This window comes from Durio zibethinus, chromosome 5 (genome assembly GCF_047325235.1).
Source record: "Durio zibethinus cultivar Kanyao isolate XHJ-2024 chromosome 5, ASM4732523v1, whole genome shotgun sequence".
Classification (NCBI taxonomy): Eukaryota; Viridiplantae; Streptophyta; class Magnoliopsida; order Malvales; family Malvaceae; genus Durio; species Durio zibethinus.
In genome coordinates this window covers 761,156-782,183 of record NC_143166.1, presented here as the reverse complement: position 1 = coordinate 782,183, position 21,028 = coordinate 761,156, and the positions used below count along the sequence as shown (strand labels likewise).

At 34.6% G+C, this 21,028-nt stretch overlaps 3 protein-coding genes and 1 pseudogene across 7 annotated transcripts; 1 reads left to right on the top strand and 3 right to left on the bottom strand.

Annotated features, from left to right (window-relative positions):
• Positions 1 to 235: 235 nt before the first annotated feature.
• Positions 236 to 3,373, bottom strand: LOC111282295 (Transmembrane amino acid transporter family protein). 4 transcript variants are annotated; one of them, XM_022870321.2, is made up of 8 exons: positions 3,145 to 3,373; positions 2,897 to 3,036; positions 2,400 to 2,783; positions 1,300 to 1,693; positions 1,000 to 1,105; positions 731 to 822; positions 581 to 649; positions 236 to 497 (listed from the first exon to the last, which is right to left on the bottom strand). In XM_022870321.2, exons 1-8 carry the CDS (start codon positions 3,163 to 3,165, stop codon positions 399 to 401), a joined length of 1,305 nt encoding a protein of 434 aa, XP_022726056.1. In that variant the 5' UTR covers positions 3,166 to 3,373; the 3' UTR covers positions 236 to 398. The 4 variants fall into 4 exon arrangements, with proteins under 4 accessions (XP_022726056.1, XP_089616581.1, XP_089616582.1 ...); XM_089760455.1 differs by having other exon boundaries at positions 2,897 to 3,019; positions 3,145 to 3,372; XM_089760456.1 differs by lacking the exon at positions 731 to 822 and having other exon boundaries at positions 3,145 to 3,372.
• A 4,986-nt stretch (positions 3,374 to 8,359) lies between these two features.
• Positions 8,360 to 10,892, bottom strand: LOC111289137 (transcription factor HHO2-like). The gene is made up of 5 exons (XM_022871158.2): positions 10,394 to 10,892; positions 9,996 to 10,300; positions 9,623 to 9,905; positions 9,455 to 9,531; positions 8,360 to 8,989 (listed from the first exon to the last, which is right to left on the bottom strand). Exons 1-5 carry the CDS (start codon positions 10,521 to 10,523, stop codon positions 8,651 to 8,653), a joined length of 1,134 nt encoding a protein of 377 aa, XP_022726893.2. The 5' UTR covers positions 10,524 to 10,892; the 3' UTR covers positions 8,360 to 8,650.
• A 5,939-nt stretch (positions 10,893 to 16,831) lies between these two features.
• Positions 16,832 to 18,205, top strand: LOC111282918 (zinc finger protein WIP6-like). Its single transcript, XM_022871209.2, has 2 exons — positions 16,832 to 17,272; positions 17,471 to 18,205. Exons 1-2 carry the CDS (start codon positions 16,883 to 16,885, stop codon positions 17,948 to 17,950), a joined length of 870 nt encoding a protein of 289 aa, XP_022726944.2. The 5' UTR covers positions 16,832 to 16,882; the 3' UTR covers positions 17,951 to 18,205.
• Positions 18,206 to 19,821: 1,616 nt separating this feature from the next.
• On the bottom strand, positions 19,822 to 20,759 carry LOC111282233 (allene oxide cyclase, chloroplastic pseudogene; annotated as a pseudogene). The gene is made up of 2 exons (XR_016342017.1): positions 20,633 to 20,759; positions 19,822 to 20,465 (listed from the first exon to the last, which is right to left on the bottom strand). The product of XR_016342017.1 is annotated as an allene oxide cyclase, chloroplastic pseudogene (transcript).
• Between the last annotated feature and the right edge of the window lie 269 nt (positions 20,760 to 21,028).

The following is a 21,028-nucleotide window of genomic DNA, read 5'->3' as shown; positions in this document are numbered from 1 at the left end:
TAAGATAAAAAAATTTAATATTTTATTAATAAATACGCAATTGTTTGATTAAATTTCATTTTTTCCTTCTTTCATAAAACAAAATGCAAAATTTACTATTGTAAAATCGTAGCAACTAAGCCAATGAAATTTTAGTTTAATAACTAGAAAGAAACTTGAGGATTGAGGTTGAAATCGCTGATTCACTTGTAATTATCAAATATAATTTTTTTTTATTTAATTCTATATTACACATTCAAAAGAAATGAGAGGGAATTGTAGAAATATTAGGTAAATTGACATTTGGATTGTTCCATTTTTATGCTATTGCCGATCTTACAACATAATTAATACAAAAGCCTTCATTTGCTAATTAACTATGTATCCATCTTAAACAAGATAATATTTTCACAATTCATTCATGTATAAAAACTGTATGTTGAAGCATCAGTGACGATATTCCTTAAGCCACCAATTGTTGATGCCAACATAATGAACACTCCTATGAATATGCAGCCCTGAGACATAGAAAAACAGAAATTATCGGCAAATTTCACTTGATTGTAGCAGTTTGTATGATATATATAATTATCTTGATTACCCAATTGGTGAACCATTTGAGGCTGAATCTTTTTGGTTTCTTGATGACCAACCACATTATACTGGGAAGCTGCAACAATTTTCATGATATATAGTTGCAGTTAGCAAGGAGATTATCAGAAAATTGAATAGCAGTGAGCGGAAGGCTTACAAAATATGAAGTGGGAGCAAAACCAAATCCACCAAAGAAACCCAGAAGATCACCAAAGAAAGGGAAAGTGACTCCTACGAACAGGGTAAATGCTGCAAAGTTCCAGTATCCACAACAGACAATACCCAAAGTTGTTATCTAAATCTTTTTTCCTTTTCAGAATCAAGGTCATGATACTTCAATTTGGAGACTGCTTCATTTATACTAAAGAGTTTTATTATCGTTCCGTTTTCCAAGGATATATAAGAATATAGGAGAGGAAACCTCACCTACATAAGCAGATCGAGTTATGAGTCTCAGAGCAATTCCTGGTGGGAAGTTCAGCCTTTTCACCATAATCCTCTCAAGCAAGTCAAACACAGGCATAGCATAAACCTGCAAATATTTCCTTGTTACATATATATATTTATATTAAGTTTTGGGCCAAAATAGGATCAGGACAGCCTTAATTTCTCATCTAGCAGGTTGAACCTGATACTTTTAAGTTGACAGTCCTAGGATGATGAAACCGCTCTATTTGTTATCCGCTGCGACAACATATATACTCTAACTTTCATGTATATGAGTACCTGGTAGCTTCCAATGACGTGGACAACCACCATCAAGTTTGCGGAGGCAATGAGCCATGCAGGTCTCTTGAGTGCCATGAGTACATTATCATCAACATCTTGCCCGAATGCCCAGTAACCTATCATGGCTACAGGGAAATAGCAAATAGCATTTATGAAATAGGCTCCAAGTGCACCTTTCCACATAGGTATTTTTGAAGGCCTTTCCGGAGTGGATGGAATTGTGGCCTGAATTTCAAGGGCAACTGCATGACCGGCAAAAGCAAATGAAATCTGACCCAGTGCATTGAAGACTCGAAACATGTAATCTGTTGGACTAGTGTTCTTATACTCATAGCTCACATTATCAATCCGACCATGACTCAAGCAACCTGCCCAAGCTATGGTTGAGTAACTGCAATAAGACGAGACATTATTTACAAATCAATTTTAATTAATCCCATATTGTTTTGCTGGATTTCACATGCATGGTTGTATTTTTCTGTTAAATCATTATCCGAAGATTAAATAGATATAAAGCATGGAAAGACAGAAATTAAACTATTACTTCATGTAACTCTAGAGGTTCTTTTTCACTCCTTTTTCCTTGAACTTCAACCACACGTTTTGTCTTCAGCTGCTATATGTTTCTCCAAAATGCTATAGAACACATAAAAGCCTCTCTTATGTATGTGACCCTCCCTTACTTTATTACCATCAGTACAAATAGGTGCTATCCTATATGTCAGCCAAGAAGTGATTATTATACGCTACTCACTCAAAGTTCACGAACAAAATTCAAACGTAACTAAAGTACTAGGGCAGTGGGCTGGTTGGGCAGGTGACTGCCTTTCATCAAGATTTACCAAGCTGTTCTCTGTGGCTAGCTTTGATATACTTTTTCTCAAGTCGAGAAAACAAAAAAATTACTATAAATTGTCTCTTAAAAGAATATCAACACAAAAAAACCTGTCTTAGTTTCTAGCTCCCTGGATGAGAAAATCTAGTCTGTAATAAACATGTCGTGGAAACCTATGAACATATTTCTTTTTACCTGCATCATCTTATCTATGCAGAAGCTTTATTAGTAAGGGTAAAAGATTAGATTGATTAGTCACGACCTTAGAGACATTATTGCTGCAGCTAATGAAACACCAGCAACTGAATTGAAATTGGGAAGCTGAGACAGGAAGAAATGGACGCCACCAAAAATCAAGATCCAGTAAGACTGCCTGAGCTGTTTGCAGCTGGCACATGCTATCTCCATGAACTTTTTGAGGCACTTCCCTCCAGTAACCATGTACACAATGTCACATCCAACTTGAACAATTAGCTGCTGAGGCAGCACAATCCATCCTCCAAGTTTTGGTCCAAAAGCATATCGGCCAAGGTCAATGTATCGATCAAATCGAGTTCCTGGGACACACTCATGGAGTTGTATCATCTGCCACATTGTATTCAAGGTCATGCACCAAGATAACACCATAACCATTGTTCCTGGACCCCTAGGACAAAAAGAGAACGTTAATGTTTCCGAAGTTCTTGGACATAGCTTAAAGGCCAAAGCATTTGAGATTTAAGGCTTTTGATGAACTGAGTTGAGTTCCTAGCTACATACCATCCTAGGTAGGCCATGGCATAGGGCAAGCTGAGGACTCCTGCACCTATCATGGCCGTGACAGTGTGAAAAGTTGAGTACCACCATTTGGCACGGCGAGTTGGATCTCCTTCTGCCCATTTTCTGTTGGATTGAACTTCCTGTTAGTTAGATTCAAAATGGCAAGAGGCTTTAGGTAAAAAGTAATTAATTAGTGCTTTAGGCTAGGTGATACTATCTAAGCTCGAATGAAATATTCATTCTCTCACCTTTGGAGAAGTTGAAACCATAGTTTTGCAAAGAAATTAAGATAAAGATATCCCCTGGATGTAGGGGTTCATTCACTATCATCATGTGTTTAAGTAGTGGAGTAGTGGTTGATGATTGCGTTGCTTGAAGGAATAAAGGTAAGAAAATTACATCCCATTTACTTTGGTTACCCCTTTTCTCTTTTTGAAATTTCTTCTACCATTTCCCCAAATCCTTTATCCTACATATGATCTAATGGGAAATAAGGCAGTTGTTTACTTTGTTTAACCCTTTTTCATTTTTTAAACAAATTTCTTTTTCCATTTCCCAACACCAAGAGTAACTCCCACGTTTCCAAAAAGCTCCTAATTAAGAAAGAATTAGGGTTAAAAGATTGTTAGCTTAACAAAAAATAACTAGTTGGAAAAATCTCAATTGAAAATTAATAATTAAAATAAAACAATTTCATTCATGTGCAAATTGGCAGGTAACAAAAAAAAGGCTAGTTTGATAATAAGCAAACGGCTATAGCCTTTTGTTATTCCTAAAAACTTTCCAATTTCTAATTCTGAAGAATATAAAAATTATTACTTTTGTTTTCAAAATGATATATTTTGCAATTTTACCTCTTGAAAAAAAAAAAAAGACCAAAATTTAAAGGAATGAGACAGCTTTGGACTTATGACAACGGCGACTGTGATATGGTCTTACACTTTCACCATCTTCAAGTTAAGGAATCAGAGAACTTTTTATGCCTGGCAACACGAAGCTCAACTAGAAACTTCCTACTTGAGCAAAAGGACATTGTTGGCATTTCTGCTTTAATTTCTAAGCTTTGGACCCCAAGCCAATGAAGGGAAGTTTTGTTGGTTGGTGAGTTGGATCAATCCTAAAATCATTATACTTTTTCTTTCTTTATAGAAAATTAAGGCCATAGTTTCTGAAATAATGATTAAAGTGAGGAGACTGCTTGTTTATGGAAAGTTGGTGCGGGTCATCGTCTTTATTTTGAGGTGTCCCCATTGGCTTTCGAGGCCGGAAGCCGACTGCAAACCACAAAATTAATTATAATGGTTTCACTAATCTTCCATTATCATTATCCTAATATTTACATCACAGTGATCATGGATTCCTGAATCAATGAATCTGGACCTATGGCTCTTCTAATTGTTCAATCTATAGAGAAATAAAAATGGGTTTTGCTAACTCAAAACTATATATTTTTGTTCATCTAGCTGGCCCCAACTTTGCAACAGCTTTGGCAAGCTTTCTGCTATATATCATATTCAGTGTCTACATCAATGGGACAAGACCTTTTTTTTTTCCTCTTCGGAAGGGGTTCGATTAAATAGAGGGGCGATAAAGACGTTTCAATTCTGTTCTTTTCTTCGAAGAGGATTGGATAAGGTTTCAGAGCGGATCTGTTGTGATTTCAAATTCTTGAATGCTTTGGTTTTTTACCACTTCCTGTTCTCTTCTTCGAAGGTGTCAGAAAAAGGTTGATGCTTTTTTTTTGGTACTAAAATGGTTAATGCATTTACTTTAGCTGCAAACATCAATCACTCTTTCCGGACTTAAGCATGGATCGATGCTAGGCACTTCTATAATCCATGAAACCTTGTAAGACATTAATCCCAAAATCCCATATCAGCAAGTAACATATAAATCAATTATCTCATATCAGCAAATTCCTATAAGTTCATGTCGTTTTCATCACCAAACCTTTGTACAATTCACAAAGGATACGCCATCTCTTAACGATCTGCCTGAACAGTTCTCGTAATTTCCAGTGTAGAGTAATATATCACAATCCTCCTTGTAAACATCATTGCATTTTACACAATTTGAAAGCATCATATATTTTGTTGCAGGTAAGTATTGCATATGCTTTTTGGGTTCGAAAAGGATGGTTCAGACTGCAAACCATGCTAAATAGATCCGACATTTTCAACAGATCACCAACCCAACCACTATGCCGAGCTAGGCCCTACTTAAGTAAGTTTAGTAAGGGCATCAACAAAGCACTTGTCTCCCCTGTAGGGAGCCAAACTCACATTTCCACCTCCTGTATTGACTGATCTTATGTCCATCTTCATTGCTGCCTTGAATATTGCAGCACTCCTAAACATCATGAACATATTTGAATCTCATGAAATGCTAGAGTTTTGAGGAGAAGTGTGGAAAGTGATCTAAACTTTGGAATAAGTCTGATTTGTGGTGTTCATCTGCGTGACTTATTCTGACTGTTCTGCTTACATAGTACATATTCATCAAGTGCCTGATAGATTGAGTTTTCCTTTCAAATACAGGAGCCTTTGTCGAAGGAACTACCAGATGCAAAGGCATTAGAACCCACCCCTGGTGTACCATTACAAATTCCTTCCCCTTAAAATCACTCATAATTAAAGCTTCACATTTTGTACAATTAGTTAGTGAAACTGTGTAAATCAGACAGTTCATATATTCGAACCCGGCCTGCATGAACTCCCCTTATTAGCTAGTATTAGGGAAAGAAACCCAAATCTTGTCGAGAGCAAATGAAAGGTTGAAGCCGGCAAGGGCCAAGAAAGAATCTGAGCCTGCCAAATAGCCCGTTTGTGGAACTTTGGGGCCTGGGCTATTATAATTATGGAATGGACTGTGTATGTTTAACCCAAATGGGATACATGAGGGAATCCTCTCAGTACCTGTTAATTAACCTCTTAAATTCATAGACAATTGGTGATCATTTCATCCACTACTCACAAGAATTCGACAAAGCCATTAGCCATACCCCCAGAAAGGGCAACTGCTTTATGTACTATTCCAACAGGATATCTTCCTGTGGGCGTGTCAACAAAGTCTAACTCTTTTAAAAACTCTGTTGACTTTCTCACTGAATTTTGCTGTAATGCCGATGTTAGACCCCGTTGTCAAACATATTTTTAACGTAAGTTAGCCAGTTGATCTTAATTAGGGTCTTGAGTTTTTTAAACATTTGATCAATCAAATCTCTTACACACCTTCGAGGCTCTTGCCGAAAATTAATATATGGAGTAGTTTATATTATGCGATTCCACGCTCAAATACTTTTTTTTTTTTCTATAATCATATTTGTAAACTAAAAAGAAAATTGGTGCTGAAAACTAATCCATAGTCAACACTGGGTTTGGTATCAATTCTTCTTTATGGTTATACCAAACCCACAAAATGGCAGCGATACAAAAATTATTATTTTTTAAAGTAGTGAATTACAGTCGACTAGAATTCAATTGAAATATCCAAGTTGACTTTTGTGTAATCTTGTTGCTTGTTGCTTGCTTATTAGTATTATTATTTATATGTTGTAAGTCGTTTTATTGGATGCGGAAGAGTCATCTGGCCTTTAGATTCAATGAAGGGACGCATTTCGCCAATTACCCCAGGCCCAGCCCTCCTGGAAAAGAACCAAATCCCTAATCCAACTCCACGTTCCATGGATCCATGTCTATCTCCACACGGCCTTCATTTTAAATTCGTTTAACAATTAATATTGTTTTTACCCACCATCTCAGTTAATATTCATTACCCTCCAATTATTATTATTATTTTTTTGTGATTATCAATCTTCATATTCATTGAACACAATCTAACACGTATTATTTACTTGATATACTTGAAGAGAAGAGAAGATAAGATAAGATAAGAGTTGGCATTTTTTATTATTTCAAAACATTATTTGATAGAAAAATTGTATTGTATGTTTTGAATAAAAGCTTAATTTTCATTATTTCAAGCATAAGTAAATTTCATTTGAATTTGCATTTGCATTTAACAAAAACATGTCTTTTCTCCGTTTATTTGGTTTGGAAGACCCATATGCACCGAATACCTACTGATTTGATTAATTAAAATAATGTGAAATTGATATGGAATCTTGGACGGACAAGGTTAGATTTTTAGGAACAGTATATCATTCTTTTATGTTCCTCACCTAGAAGATAAGTTAAATAAATATAGAATATTCTTTGGACAATAAGATGATAACATATCCAATTGCATTGAAAACGTGAACAATAAATTATGCATCAATTTCACTTGAAAAAACACACAAAAATATTCTTCAAGAAACTGGAATATTACTTTGATTTTCTCTCTCTCTTTCTGATCACAACCATCAGGAAATAGGCAGAGAGCAACCCTCGTCCAAGTGTGGGTTGAAGTAATATTCCTTGGAGCCTATGAGCCTCGTTGGAGTTAGATCCTTCCCATAGGGGACACGTTTGTAAACAGGCAGTAGATCATCGCCATGCAAACATGGAAGCTTGTTGTTTGTGGCCTGTCATAATTAGGATAGTAATACTATCAGTACATACCAGATGTTCTTCTAGTTGTCATACAATATCAAAATTATGCACGAATGAAAGCCGAGTGATCCACAAGGATAGTTCATAACTTATTAAACAACCAAACTCCAAACCTGGTTAAACCATGGTTGACCTACCATTAATTTCGCAATAAGATAATATTGGAGGCTTTTTTGGTTTGTTTTTGGTTGAAAGCTTCCGCTGTTCCTTAAACCTACTTGACCTTCCAACAACTATTGACTTCCAAATTAAGCTAATTTTCATCATATTTTACTTTGGGGTAGGAAAGGACAGGGAAGAATCGTACGTTTTCAAAAGTCATGGTGGCAGAAAAAGTGGCTTCTACGTACCCATAGTTTCTAGACATGTGTTGCGTGACAGAAATTATTTGAACTCTGATAGCCTTGAATAACAAGATTGCTCACTTAGTCAAGATTCCTGATTATATTTTCATTTCAACATTGTTGACGTTTTCTATTGCTGCAGAAAACAATAAAAACCATCATTCTGTTTCTATCTATTAACAGTCTTTAAATTTCTTAGAGAAGCTAGTAATAAGATTCTCATATATCTTATTTATAAAGTTAAGGTGGCGCCCACAACATATTGTATTTCAACTACGAATTGACCTTCTATTCCTACTAACCAGATCCAATGTGGGTTGTCTGCAGGAACATTTAGGTAAGATCACTTGGGGCAAATAAATCTGCACTGGAATTTGGGTTACTACTGGAAAATCAGATAATAATATTACAGCATTTAGGTACCTTAACAAAGTTCATTGATAAGTATTCATTGCATCAAAATAGAAATGATTTGATGGGGTATTAGACCGTGTGCATCGAACATGGCTATTTGTTAGATTCCAATATATATATATATATATATATATATACACACACATATGATTAAATGCAACTGTTCTGTTAGCTAATGTTTCCAAAACAAAGATTCCAATTTATTCGTTTAAATTCCAGTTTCTGGAATCAGAATGGTACGGTGAACCACAAGGATATGCTTTTATTCAAGGCTGGCTGTCACTATCCATGTTTACACTCAATAACAACAGCAACAGGTTATGGGGGGCAAAAATTTAAGGGGAAAAAAAGGGAAAAAAAGTCAGACAGATGTTCCTATATCATATAGAACTTTCTACTGAGGTTTTCTTACGAAAATTGTACACCATTCTCATTCATTAGAACTAAAACACAGGAGAATCTGTACTGGTATGAGTAGAGGAAGATGTTGATGGTGAATTTGAATGAACTCTCCCTTCACTATAGCTGCCCCTTTCTTCATCAGATTGTGATTGCTGTGGTCTTTGCACTATTGCTCCTGATGATTGAGGAAATGCAGGCAATGGGGCAGGCACCGGGGTGTAGATTCCACTGGCATTTTCCCCTGACGCTGTTGTTGCATTCATTGAGGCATATTCTAGGGGAGGTACCCATAGGCCTCCAACCACCACAAATTGAGTTGCTTGTGGGTTGGCATTGTTGTGGACAGTTGGGCTTGGTCTCCTTGCGTGCAATCTATATTTCTGAAACAGATCAAACGCATGAAAGATTTAGGCCACGCTAGACCTTAACGTACAATACTGCAGATAGATATTAGGGATTATTTAATGCATTTTTGGACCACAATTTCTTTAAAATTAATTTACATGCTAAGATATTGTGATAACTAGATTACCATCTTAAAAATTGATTTCTCAGACTCACAACTGAGGCCAAATCTACATCTAAATCTATTAAACCTGCTAACATCTCAAAATATCATAGAACACATTACTCTAATTGCAGTAATTTCTCAAAAAGCATATTAATTTACCAAAACAGAAAGCCTATATATCCCTAATATACCAACCATCAAATTAAATCCAACAGCATGTTAAGAAAGATTACCAAAGAGGAGATGATAAACCAGCACTCTCAATATCCTTTTAATTTACTGCAAACAGTAATTAATGATTTTAAAAGATTAACAACTAATCAGTACTACAAACCTGTAAATGGCTTTTAACTTCATCATTTGTTAGTCCATCAACCTTCATCAGCTCCCTAATTTGCTTTGGCGTTGCTACTGCAAAAGAATTCCAATTACTATCCTTGCATCAATAAACAACACGACTGAAACAACTTCCAATTGGAAAATAATTTGACAAACAACTCACTATGTGAACCACCGAGTTGCTGGAGAGCATGCAAGAAGCGCCTATGCAACTCCGGTGACCAACACCGCCTTTGCTTTCTCTGAGTCTGCCCTTCCTTTTCTTCCTTTTTAATACTGTTTCCATTATTGGCTTCCTCTCCTCTACTCCCACTTTCCGTTGTAGAAGTACTTGTAGCTGAGGCATTGGCTTTTCCTAATGATTGAACACTCTTCTCTCTGTGGAACGGCTTAAATGCTCCCCCATATCTCTTCACTTCCACCGCACTTCCACTTTTACCCGCAATCTACAATTTTAAAAAATCCCAGAAATTCTTAACTTTTTTTTTTCTTTTCTTGTTTGGAAATTATAAATGAAACATAAGAAAAAAGGTTACCTCTTTCAAGGGTGGATCTGAGGATTGATTATTATTCCACAACTGAACAGATCTAAGCCAATCAGATTTCTTTTTATCAGCAGCAGAAGCAGGATTCTTTTCTTTGAAGTTGCTATCCAGGTCTTTGGATTTATGCGATTCTTGTTTATCATCTTCCTCGGAACAATTAGAGCTTCTTTTTATTGGAATAAATTCTTCCAAAACAGGTCCATCACTCGATGTTTGCTCCAAACACTCCGATTGCCCTTGCATGTAATCCGTCGTCGTTGAACCCCCCGATATCTCTTTCTTGCATGCCTCAATCGCTATTAAAACAAAAAAGTTGAGAAATTTTAGCACCCAACAAAACAAAAAGAGGAAAGGAAAGGGTGGTGCAAAACAAAGCAATTAAGGCAAACCTTGGGTAACAAGCTCCAAACACAAAGGAAGTTCGCGTTGAAAGACTTGAATTTTACGTCGTTCTTCTTCCAAAGCTTCCACATATTCATGGCATCTGCGCATTCTTCGAGCGTAATCCATGTTTGTCATAGCCTTTCTGATTCAGGAAAATTCTTCACTTCAACTTTTTTCTTCTCCCTGTTTTTTCCACGGAGATTATAGAGATAGTGGAGGATAATTATACGGGGAAAGGTGTTGGTTTTCAGACCAAACAGCATAGATAGATCCGAACAAGATGAGAAAGGCACGGGGAGGTATTAAAAAACAAAAAGAATAAAAGGATCTAAACAGAATCATGAAGAGAATAAACTTGGGTACCAAGAAAATTAACAAAGGATTGAATTTTGAAGAGAGAGAAGGAAAAAGGAAAAGGTTTATATCTAAGGTTAGGAAGAGAAAGAATTAGAAGGGAAATTAAGATAGAAAATGGAAAAGAAAAAAAAATCCAATCGGGGCGTCGCGTAAAAAAACGAATCTTTGGTGTTTTATGAGAGAGATAGAGGGTTGAATATTCCAAGAAGTGATTCGCTTTTCTTCGGTTCTGGGTGGGCTGTCAATGACGCCACTATCGCCCTTTCCCGCATTTTGATTCGTTTTCGGATAAGATCAGTTACTTTCCTTTTTTCTCATTTTTTATGTTATGGGAGACAGGGTAAGAGCGTTCCTATTATTGTTTTGTGTACCCTTGATGTTTCTACCGATTATTGCATGCCTGCCACGTAATAAATTTGCAGTTTGATGACACGTCATGTTTGTCCTACTATTATTCCAAGTTACTTGTTACGAGATCCTCTCAAGTCTTCCGAGAGAATTTTTTTTATGCGATTTCACTTTCTTCCCTTGCGGAAAATGTAGGCTACTCTGGATATGATCAACTTGGTTGCGAGGTGGAATTGACTGGACAACATGTTCAGCTGCATCCTTCATGTCCATTGCTGATATTTGGTCTGACGCCGAGTTGGGTTGTTTTTGGTGAACTCTTATCAATGACTAATGAGTCTTTGGCCTGTGTGATGGGGCAAGATGAAGTTCATCCAAATCTGTCGGAATCTGCCAAAGCTACAAGAACAGCGCCAACAAAAGTGACTCAATTAAGGCATCACTTTCTGTTTACTGGATCTGTATAAACGACTTAATCCCTACCTTTGGCTTCCCACACAAAACATACTAAACAGACCCATATTCTGCAATCATCAATGCCCATTATCAACAAATCATAAGAATTAATCATAAGTTCCTCAAAATCTCTCATTCCCACCAACTGGACATTCATTTTATTTCAACTTAAAACTTTTTTCTTTGCAGCATTTAATCAAGCACTAAATCAACAATGTCTATTTCTTCACAAAATTCATCCAAATTAATTTACTCTTTAAAGCCCAAGTTCCTGCAAAAGCCATGCATAATTTCACCCTTTTAATAGCAAACAAAGCCATACTTTTTCTTTTTTTTTTTATTTGGGTAGGGGAAACCACAAATATTTTTAAGTCAAAGAACAAGTGAAACTATCAATGATAGTTCAAAAAAACAATAAAAAAAAAAAAGGATTTCATCCTATGAAGAGTTTGTAGTTGTTTTTTCTTCTACGAACAGATTAGATAAAAATTGTTAATAGAAGTGTTGGAAGAAAAAGAAAAGAAAAAAAATTAAAATTAAAATCAATTTAACTGCCACATAAGTAATTTTGTCATTTAAATAATTATATAAAATTGATATGATTTAAAATATATATTTAAGTAAAAATTTAAAAATAATTTTATTTGAGAATAAAGATTTTTATGTACTCGTTACTGTGAGGGACGGTTAATCGTGTGAGCGTGCACTCACACTCTCCCACGCCGCGTATCCATTCAACATTCTTCCTCTCTATCCCCACCTGGCCTTCTTCTCATTTTTCTCTGCCTTCTCATTCTCTGAAATCGTCATTTTTCCTCTCGTTGTTAACCAACATTCTTCTTCGCGAGTTTTGTTCAATTTCCCACTCGCGGTTTGATGCGCATAGTCCGACGGCCCAATGACAGCTTGGCAGCTGGGCCCTTCTAGTACGCCACTTTCCGTGTCATGCCAACTAGCGGATTATGATAGTAGATTTAGGATAGAGCTGTCATCATTTTCAACTGTGGACATTAGGATAACTTTACTAACCGTGGTTGACTCCTGGTAGGGAATAAATGATAGAACTGATTTATATGAATAGTGTGTAAATAAGTTTTGTTTTTATTCATTTATAGATGCTTATTAAATTTAATAAATCATTATAATAATATTTTAAAATTTATTAATTAAATTAATAAATTATAAACATAATAAATTTTGTTTATGTTTAATTTGTTCATAATTAAAAATGTAAATAATTAAAATATTTTACGAATAATTCATAAATCATCTTAATTTTTATTTATCTATTTATTAGATTCAAAAAATTACTATGAATAGTATTTTAGAATTAATTAATTAAATAAATCAATTATGAATATAATAAGATTGTTTATATTCAATTCTTTAGGTTCCTTACTTATAAGATAAAAAAATATATTTTAAATAAAATTATGTAGAGCTAAAAAGGGATAGAGATTTTTTTTTATTAAGGAAGCAAAATTCTCAATTAAATAGTTGATGATATATAAATGAATTAATTCTTTTAATAAATTCTACCTATTTAAGGGACCACTAATTCACTCACCTATATATCAATAATATGATTTTTTTTCTTTGAAATATCAATAATATAATTGTCATTTCCAAATTTAACAAAAAAATATTTTTGTTGATTTTCTAAATTAAAAATCTCATTATTTTATTTATATAACTACATTTTTATTTAATAAAATAAGAAATTTATTAATAAAAAATAATACATAATATCAAAATAAATGAGTAAATAATCTATTGGGTGGACTGTAATAGATCTGATTTGGGCTTAAGGCAGATACAGCCCACCTCTTTTCTTCTTTTTTTAATTTTTACTTTTTCCTCCATCCTCAACTACACGTAGTTTTGAGCAACCCTATAAATAAATAGAACTAAAAATCCCATTTTTTTTCTTTCTCTTCCTCTAATTGGCCTCTCCTCCTTTTCCCTCTTTCCTTCTCTCTAGAAAAACCAGATCTTTACTCAGAACAAAAAGTAATATTATTTACCATTGAGTCATTTGGTCGCTAGATAGTATAGAATAAAATGTAGAGAGTTATTTCTGTAGCCTGTTGCTTTTGTTTGATTTCTCGTTTCCCCTGCTGTCATACAAAGGTCAAAGACTAATCTTTTGAATTGGATACAGGTAGTAAGGGAAAAGACAAAAGTGAATTATAAAGTAGATTATGAGTTATGGTTTTAAGTGGCAGCGGCAGATGGAGAAGTACACTGTGACACATGAAGAGGACAGCCATGAAAACCTCAATCCATGCATGCATTACAATTACTCCTTGTTAACTTTTTTCCAAGTTTCCTTTCTCATACAAACCAAGAATTGGTAGTCTTTACTTTATCTTTCTCCTCATTCACGTCAGTAATGTACTAATATTACAAAGCAAAGCCACGCGTGAGCTACAGTACTTCTGTTTTGTACTTTATATAATTTCTATCTTGGCTCCTGTCATTCAAACAAAATTCCAGTCCAATAAGCAAAGTGAGAAGAGAAGTGAAGATGGAGATCTCTGTACGTAGTTTAGAGAGCACTGGATAAGAATAGATTTGATAAAAGTATTAATAAGAAGGGTGAAGTGTTTGTCCGTTTTGTATTAATTATTTAGTAAACGTGGGGATTTTAAGCTCGATTAATGAAGAATAGTATTACAATATAATTCAGAGTTTGCATAGCTAGATTGCCTCAACCAAAGGGCAAGGAATCTATATATATGGATCCCTGCAATTGAAAGGGACCGGCCAAGTGTAGCTTGTTTCTCTGTCAGTATTTGCTGTGGTACTTTCTTAGATGATTTGGAGGCCAAAACTAATTAATGGCCTGCCTACCTCTCACCTAGAATTGTGTTCTAAACGCTGGGTTTCAGCTAGCTTTTCACATGGAGAATACGATTAAAAAAAAAACGACGGGTCCTTTCCATACAAAATTCTCATCTTCATGCATGATTAACCAACCTTTTTCTTTTTCATCCAAGAGGTTATCACCATTCTTTTATGAAGAATAGGTCAACCCAGATTCCTTTATCTAATTAAGCAACTTCAGACAGGAGCAACTGAGCAATCAGATGGGGTTGGAGTAAAGCCATCCGAACCCTAGGCTAAAATCTAGTACGTTTGATCTTTTAGCGAAACTTTTTTCCTGAACTACGGTGATCCAAGCCAGTAAGAATTTTGCTTAAGTGGCATGTATTATGTATACATATATATATATATATATATATCTATTACATTACATTATATTACAACAGTATATAAAAGGAAGGTTTAAGGGGTGTTGATTGACATTTAGCAGTCCATTTGGTTGCTGTTTGTCGATCAACACCCCCCCAAACCTTCTTTTAAGGGAAAAAAAAAAACAAGATAAGGAAGAAAAAGAAAAAAAAAAGAAATAAAAGTAAAATGAAAATATGACATAAAATTTTATACGTAATTATTATGTACATGATAAAATCATATGTAGATTTTATTTTAAAACATATCAATCAACTATTAATTTCATGAAATGGTGATAAACAACAATAATATATAATTAATATTAATTAATTATAATGTGATTAAACTGAAGAAAAAAATAAAATATTTATGATTTATATTATTTACTAATACAAAAATGTTGTAAAATGGTTTTAGGGTATATTATTATTAACATATAATAAGCTAAGTTATGTAAAAAATATATAAATAATTTTAAAAATGAAAAATCATTCAAATAAAATTTTTGTTTTTATGAGAAATATTAACCAATGGCAATAGACATTAATTTAAGTGATATATAAGAAAAAAAAAACATGAAATTAAAGTAATATCTGTTTCCGAATTTAGTAAAAATAGTATATTGAATGCAAATTTTTTAAAATAATTTTTTAATTACTTTTAATTAATTTTTTTTTCAAACAAAGGTATGGCACACAAACATTTGGAAAATTAAATGTTAAATGCCAGGGCTGAATCATGAAAAAACAACAGTCTCTCTCATTGAATTGGAATAGGTGAAGACAGAATCATCAAAATTTTCCTCTCACTTTTTTTTCCTCTACAGTGAAGAATCTTCACATTTCTATGCCATGATAGACATATATGCATGGATTGAAAGAATATAAATCTCGAAAAGCACTTGAACGCTCTCTGTTGTGGTTTTTGTCCAAATTGATCATTGTGAAGAAATGTTACGTACCCTTTTTAAAGGACATTTTCTGATAAGTGTGGGAACCAACTCTTTCTTATAACACTATGGTTTTAGCAAATTTGCCTTTGAAAGCAATGCAAATGCCAAAGGGCTAAATTAGCAAGGCTTGACACTTGATCAGTAGGCTCGTCTCAGACTTGTAAATATTCATTGATTGCTTTCTGCAAAGTAGTAGTCCTGATCTCTCTTTCCTGTATGAATTACCTCTACATGGCAGAAACACCTATATATATTCGCCTTTATCACTATCAGTACTATCTCTTTAAGTAACAAAGGTGCATGGGAGATGCACTCACGCCTTCTATTTCTACAGTTAAAATTGCTTCATTTCATATCTGCTACATCATGTACACTCTATCACTCTCTCACTTTTTAGCTGAGAAAGATCAGTAAATGTGGGCTTAAAAGAGGAATGGATTAGGAGGAGCTCGATAATCGAGCATTTGAGCAAGCTGCGGTGTGTGACTGTTGGTACGCTCTTCTATGCATCTTTAATTTCTCCACCTCTCCTTCTTTACCGGTTCCTTGTCTCCTCCATTCCCCAAACACGCCAAAACCAATATATCAGTTTCCTTCCCTCTACCTGCCTACTTGATTGATCGATAGTCGATATTCTCACTTTCTAATCCATTCAGGAAAAAGGCGTTTTTAGCTACTTAATGAAGGTTTCTATTATTTTAACTTAAATTTATGATGAAATTTAATAATTTTAAATTAAATATAAAAATTAATTAAAAATAAAGATAATTTAAACAACTATTTATCATAAATTTAAATATTGGAAACACATTTATCATCTAATAAAAACTTTTATTACTTAAAAAATAGTGGAGAGGATAATTTCCCTTCATTTATAACTTCAAGTTCCCATAAAATGAACTCGATTAATGATTTGAGAGCTTGTAGTGAACGTGATTCTAGAGAGTATTTATAGCAGCTTAAGCTTTTCCTTGATACATACTGTATTCTAAATATGCACAATAGAAAATCCAAATACCCTTTCATAATAATGCTTTTATTTATAAGCTTTTCGTCCCCACTAATCTTTTTCTTCTCCAAAAAGCCGAAATCCTTCTCTTGCTATCTCTTTCTCATGTAGTAGTAGTAATTAAAAATCATCATCATGCAATCTCCTTCCTTCACCTACAATAATATATCCCCTAGGGAAAGTGCCTGCTATGAAGCTGATGATGTTGAAGATGAAGATTCCATAATCTTATCTCTTGGTCCTCCTGGACAACCCCAACGCATTTCCAAATACCCTTTATCATATCCTCCCTCAATCAATACCCCCAACTATCCAAACCCTAGCAGCGCTGAAAGTGGTGTAACAGTTGCCCTCCGCATTGGTCCACCACCAATTAAAACCAGCTCTAGCAATTCTAATGACACTGGTAATAGTCTTGTTGAAGGACAGTACTGGATTCCTTCACCCAAGCAGATCCTCGTTGGTCCCACTCAGTTCTCTTGCACTGTCTGCAACAAAACCTTCAATAGATACAACAACATGCAGGTTCCTAACAGAGTGCTACTAATAATTATTATATGCAAATCACAATCATTGATAATTAGATTATTCTACAACGTCAAGGAATTTCTTTGATTCCTTCTTTATTTAATTATCCTTGTTTCCAATGCATATACATGTATAATTAAGAATGTCGTGTAATTTTAATTTGTCTCATTTGTTTCTTCTTAACTTCATACTTAGATGCATATGTGGGGGCATGGGTCACAGTATCGAAAAGGCCCAGAATCCTTGAGAGGGACGAAACCGGCTTCTTCTATGCTGAGACTTCCTTGTTACTGCTGTGCTGAGGGTTGCAAGAGCAATATAGAGCACCCCAGGTCTAGGCCATTGAAGGATTTCAGAACTTTGCAGACGCATTACAAGCGAAAGCACGGAGCCAAGCCGTTTGGGTGCCGAAAATGCGGTAAGCCTTTTGCAGTTGGAGGGGATTGGAAGACTCACGAGAAAAACTGCGGGAAGCTCTGGTTTTGCATTTGTGGGTCTGATTTCAAGCACAAAAGGTCCCTCAAAGACCACGTTCGAGCCTTCGGGGATGGCCACGCCCCACATACAATGGGATTCTGTGAGGTTGAAGAAGAAGAAGATGATGATGATGATGATGATGATAATGATAATGTTGAAGAAAATGATGATGGGAGTAATGGTCCTCTTTTCTTCTAATTGATTCTAGGAGATCAATTTAAGTAGTCAAGTTTTGACAGTGACTAATTATTAAGGTTTAAGAATGCTTTAGCATGCTTAATTAGTAAATGTTCTTATATATCTATAGAGAAGGATGATAAAAACGGATTAATATAGTGAAAGTCAAAGCTTATGTTTTCTATGCATTAAATATTCGAAGTCGTGGTTCAATTATGTAATATTTTTCCAACTATTTATCTTTTAATTTCTCTTTGTTTTTAAGGTTATACCTTCTTGTTTTGGCCAACAGGTTATATTTGATTATTTAATGAACAATCACCCTATAGTTTATACACTACCCCAACTCAGTAAATAATTATAACATGACAATTTTTTATTAATAAATATTAATTTTATTGAGATGACAAATAATAGTATTGGGATCTAATAAATACATACAATTATATATACCAACAATGACTAAGTTTGTATAAATCGTATTTAATTATATAATTAAAAACACCATAAAATGAATAAGTTTGTATTATAATGAATTATGATATGGCATATACTCCTTTATAGATAGTAAACCAAGAAATTTATTACTATAATTTGAAAAATATAAATATAAAATTGGAAAAGGCGAAACCTTACATCCACAAGCTTGGAATAAATGTTTATATATTAATTGTATTCGCACCAGTACGTTCACGTATTCAACATATAGGAGTATATTTTATTTTGAAAGGTGATGAAGTAAATTCAGAAGTAAGTGCAGAAAAGAGACAAGTAGCTGTGGAGTCACAGAATCTACTGTTGATGGCGTCTGCATTGCAAAAATCAAAATTGCCTTAGAAATCGCGGACTCACCTCTTTAGTCTTCTTTTTTATGTTTAACTCTGACTCAGTGACAATCTCTCTCATATAAAAGAGACAGTGAGAGTGAGTGAGTCTTTGTTTTTATCATTATCTCTACTTAGGCTTCGACTACCATTACTAACACTTTGATCCAACTCCTTTTGCCAGTCAGTCTCAGCAATATAATTAGATCCAGCAGCAGGACCACTGATTTTTACTGTTTTTGGGGTTTCACCCAAAATCTTGCTTTTTCCTTTGCCCTTGTCAGGCTCCTTTCTTCTTGAATTAACCCTACCTTGCTTATACTAATATTTCATATATTATTAATTCTAATCATATAAAAGTGTGCATGACCATGGGCTTAATTTGCTTTCCTCTATATAAATATATAGAGATCTCTATCAGCAATCAACATCGCTTTTTCATATGGCCAAGCATGTAGACAGGCATGCATGGATTATACAGTATTGACCATCATGATATCATATACTATATTATATTGTTATTGCGTTTTTCTTCCATTCTTTTCAAGTGCTGCAATCCCGATGGTATTAATATGTATATTTATATGTAGTCCTATGCACTGCATGTGTATATCTGTATCTTTGTTTTTTAACTGATTTCCTCACAAGAATGATATTTATGATATGAAATGTGCAGTAGTAAGAAACTTTAATTAACGGTCTTTGCCGTACATTTGCTTCTATATTGTTTTGGTGGAGACCCAGGCCCTCAAACGTTCTAATTAACGGCTCAAACTAGATTGTAATTTGTAATGGAGCAGATGGTATTTATATTTGTTTTAGTTGGAAAAAAAATTATTAATAAATGTTCAGAGGCAACATTGACTGATATACAGCAAATCTTTTGGGCATTGGGAATTCAGGCTGCTCGATCTTTAACACTAAACAAATGTGCCCTCTTAGTGAGCTGAAATTGACATTTATTATAAGATCACAAAGTACTTTAGTTATTGGAAAATTGGACACCGCTTTTGGAATTTCATACATGCTCACTTGAACAATGATCTGGAGGACAGGTTAAGTCTCCTACACTACTGAAAATGAATGACAAATAAAGACGGGTAATTTCTCTTATACACTGAAAAAGAAGGAAAAATTATATATTTATTTATATAATTAAAAGGATCTTCTAAACGCAGATAATAGACTTGCGATATAATTCTATCAGTTGGTGAAGTTAGGAATAGTCCCATCAGGCTCGGTAGCTTTAGCAGCCGAACAGGGCTCGACGGCAGGACATGGTGCCACCGGCTTCCCTAGAAGCTCAGCCGGCAAATCAGGTATCCCTTTCAAGTAGAAACTGTAAAACAGCTTGAACGGAGAAACTATCTGCTGCAACTTGACCTGTCCGTACGCTTCCTCAAAAATCCTAGAACCTTCCGTCACAGCCAAGTAGGTATCCTGATCATACGTTAAATATGATCCCTGGACAGATAAATGGCCATAGTCACCAAATTAGAAGCTGTAACTGGCTTCATACCTGTTACCTTTTTTCTCTGAAACGTGATGGACTAGCACACACAAAGTCCAGCTGTGATGCCTATCCTTTTCTGTAGGTCTCCAGAATAGAGCTTGTTGGTGAAAGAAACCAGATCACCAAGAGATTTAACAGGTTTTTGGCTTAGCTTTAAAACTGCAGTGCTGTTGATCGTTGATTTCATAAACGTATAGTTCTTGAAGTTTTGTTGAAACCAAAGGTTGAAAATATTAATTCGTCTCAGTGAAATCTTAATAAAACTACTCCACAAACTTAGTACTTATATTAAAATTTTGAGGACAAAAGCGACCATTAAAAGAGAATTAAGGTAAAATTTGTCGTTTCATTGTCTGAAGTACTTACTGGGCTTGGAAGTATCCGGTGCGCACTCCTTTGACTTGTTGAAAAAGAAGGCTGTGATAGTGAAAGGCTTGGAGGTAAGTGAATATGAGACGTAAATGTTGGGTTCACGGGAGGGAAAAGGCTGTGAATATGAGAGATTGGAACCTAAAATTCTGTGAGATTGGGACGGAGAGATTCGTTGCAGAGAGGTGGTAAATGCCTTTGATTTTGCTGGTAAGTTGGAGAAGACAGAAGCCGATGGATCGATAACACCGGTTATTAAAATAAAAGTGAAGGATTAATTATAAAAAAAAAAATTATAGATCATAAATAAGAATAGCAATGTAAGAGTCACACACACACACATATATATTTGCAAATTCTTCTCTATTTATAATAGATCAATTAAATCTATCA

Bases quoted from the DNA above. Each gene is read 5' to 3' on its own strand.
- LOC111282295 (XM_022870321.2), bottom strand. From the start codon at position 3,165: ATGGTTTCAACTTCTCCAAAG. The intron at 823-999 runs GTGAGGTTTCCT...GGAACTTTGCAG, and splicing joins AACTCGATCTGCTTATGTAG to CATTTACCCTGTTCGTAGGA. The intron at 498-580 runs GTAATCAAGATA...TCTATGTCTCAG, and splicing joins TCAAATGGTTCACCAATTGG to GGCTGCATATTCATAGGAGT.
- LOC111289137 (XM_022871158.2), bottom strand. From the start codon at position 10,523: ATGACAAACATGGATTACGCTCGAAGAATGCGCAGATGCCATGAATAT. The intron at 9,532-9,622 runs GTGAGTTGTTTG...ATTCTTTTGCAG, and splicing joins GCAACTCGGTGGTTCACATA to TAGCAACGCCAAAGCAAATT. The intron at 8,990-9,454 runs GTTTGTAGTACT...GATCTGTTTCAG, and splicing joins AAGTTAAAAGCCATTTACAG to AAATATAGATTGCACGCAAG.
- LOC111282918 (XM_022871209.2), top strand. From the start codon at position 16,883: ATGCAATCTCCTTCCTTCACCTACAATAATATATCCCCTAGGGAAAGT. The intron at 17,273-17,470 runs GTTCCTAACAGA...CTTCATACTTAG, and splicing joins ATAGATACAACAACATGCAG to ATGCATATGTGGGGGCATGG.